This window comes from Anneissia japonica, unplaced genomic scaffold (assembly GCF_011630105.1).
Source record: "Anneissia japonica isolate Jap-2015-1 unplaced genomic scaffold, ASM1163010v1 scaffold4054_len1135799_cov195, whole genome shotgun sequence".
NCBI lineage: Eukaryota > Metazoa > Echinodermata > Crinoidea > Comatulida > Comatulidae > Anneissia > Anneissia japonica.
Genome location: NW_022694605.1, coordinates 865,177 through 867,835, shown reverse-complemented (window position 1 = coordinate 867,835; position 2,659 = coordinate 865,177). Strand labels below are relative to the sequence as shown.

At 40.8% G+C, this 2,659-nt stretch overlaps 1 protein-coding gene across 1 annotated transcript in view; it reads left to right on the top strand.

Moving 5' to 3' along the window:
- The window catches only part of LOC117101127, a 32,568-nt gene extending 29,979 nt beyond the window's left edge, over positions 1-2,589 (top strand). Inside the window, exons 2-3 of the mRNA XM_033241016.1 lie at positions 356-1,527; positions 2,219-2,589. Coding sequence (XP_033096907.1) covers positions 356-1,527; positions 2,219-2,589 — 1,543 coding nt within the window. The remainder of the gene's footprint in view (positions 1-355; positions 1,528-2,218) is intronic.
- Positions 2,590-2,659: the final 70 nt, after the last annotated feature.

Genomic DNA, 2,659 nt, shown 5'->3' with positions numbered 1-2,659 from the left:
CCTTTTCTTTTTCCCTTTTTTTTGTTGCACAAGGGAGGGGTCAGGACCCATGATCCCCTCCTCCCAGATCCGCCAATGTGAATTGCGAGAAAATGTAACTCGGTCGGGTACTGGATAAACATTCTCTTTCCCATCCTTCTCCCCTCCTTCTTTTTTTGCATTTCCGATCATACAAAGTTCTCCAGACATTATATATTTTTCGCCAAAAAGTGGGGGGCCCGGGCCCCCCGGCCCCCCGGTTCCGCCGCCCATGGGATGTAAATGTAAAACAGAACAAAAACAAAAAACAAAAGCATCGCCAAAGAGGTTGCATTTCTGGTAATTTGATCAAGATTGTTTGTAATCATAATGGTAGCCGTGGATGTCATGATCAACTGCCAACATTTTTCTTTTGTAACCCGAGGTCGCTTAATAACAAACTTAATGAATTAAGTGTTGTGTTGGAATCCAATAATGTCGACGTCGCTGGAATCGCCGAATCTTGGTTCCCTGCTAACTTACCTCCTGAACTTTCGAACATTGACGGGTATTGTACTTTTTCCAGGCCTACAACCGATGAACGTGGCGGTGGTGTGGCCCTGTATGTTAAGAACAGCATTAAATGCAAGGTGCTTACCGACATTTTTGTACCAGATGACATTGAAGCTCTATGGGTCAGCGTGAGACCTTCCCGTCTACCCAGGTTCGTCACCAGTTTTGTGGTAGGTGTGATTTACTATCCGCCCAATAGCCCTGTTGCTGAAAAACTCATTGATCACTTGAGCTCTACGATTAATAGTGTTTTGTCCAAACACCCCGGTAGTGGTATTTGTATAGTTGGAGATTTCAACCACCTCGACTTGAACTGTGTTCTATCTAGTTCAATTAAACAAGTGGTCAACAAACCTACACGAGACAGTTCAATTTTGGACAAAATCCTTACCAACGTTGGTTCAAAATATCTGCGCCCTGTCATTTTGCCTCCTATTGGACTGTCGGATCACAATTGTGTTCTTTTTAAACCCAAAGTAACTGCTACGAAATCTAACGTTATAAGAATTAAACACATTGTGCGTCCCATGCCTGACAGTAAGTTACGAGCATATGGGCAGTGGCTTGTTGATTATGAGTGGATGGAAGTGTATAACGAGAACAATATGCAAACTATGTGTTCTAACTTTTACCAAACCTTGCATGAATCAATTGACAAGTATTTTCCAAAACGTGTTGTTAAGCGCCATCCCACCGATAAACCGTGGATCTCATCGCAAATTAAAGCACTTATTGCCAAGAGACAAAAAGCATTCGCAAACAATCATGATCACCTTTGGCGTCAACTAAGAAACAAGATCAATCGTCTAATTAGAAGAGCAAAAAATCTATTTTATGTTAATAAGATTCAGCATCTCAAACGATCCTCACCAAGTGAATGGTATAAAAATATACGTGTTATGACTGGTCAAAGTTCACAGAAAGAATTAGTAGTTCCTAATTGCAACAATCACATGGAGACTGCTAACGCTGTTTGTACTCACCTTAGCAGCATAGGTAAAAATCTTAAACCACTAGACAGACCTATCCCTACCGGTGTTTTTGCCTGCGGCTGAACCCCGATACATTCAACCATGGGATGTCGTCAGAATCATCAATAAACTGAATACTAGGTAGGCTGGTGGTCCAGACCTGATTTCTGCTCGATTCATTAAAACATTCTCATATGAATTGGCCGAACCTCTATCATGTATTATTAATGCGTCTTACCGTGCGCTTGAGGTGCCCAGAGAATGGAAACGTGCCCATGTAGTTACCATCACTAAGGATCCGAAGCTTCCAGCTACACTTGTTAATATACGACCTATTGCACTTACCGACCATTTTGCAAAAATTGCGGAACACTTTGTGGCAAGAGATACATTGAAAGAAATGAATACCATGCTTGACCCGATGCAGTTTGGGAATCAGCGAAAAGTGTCTACATCTCATTGCTTAATTAGTCTTATGGACTCGCTATATCGGCATGCTGAAACTCCTTCCACTGTGTCTTCCATTTTGTTCACTGATTTTTCAAAAGCCTTCGACTTAGTTGATCATACGATTGCGGTTTCCAGACTAATAAATATGAACGTTTCACCTACCAATGTTGCTTGGATTGCCGACTTTCTCAGCAGCAGACATTATTAAGTATAGTATAGGGGTCACTTATCTGATAGTTGTATTGTCAATTTTGGTGTCCCTCAAGGGACCAAAATTGGCCCCGTCGTCTTCTGTGCAATGATTAATAATGTCTTCCCCCCTGAAAATGCTCCTGTTAAACATTTCAAATATGTCGATGATCTTACATTAATCGAGTATCGTAATATTGTTAACCAATCTGAACTTCAATCATGTGCAACTGCGCTGCATGATTGGGCTTCAGGTAGCAATATGAAGCTTAACCCCAAGAAATGTTGTACTATGGACATTAGTTTTAGTAAAAGGAACTTTATTCCTTCATCTATTTCTCTGAATGATCATGTTCTGAAAGCAGTTGACACTGTTAAAGTTCTTGGAGTTATGCTTCAGGCTAATCTTAAATGGGATTCACATGCCGAATATTGTCAAAAAGGCTAATAGTAAATTATATATTTTAAGAGCCCTTAAACATCATGGTGTTCCCCCTGTTGACCTTATCACTGTTTAC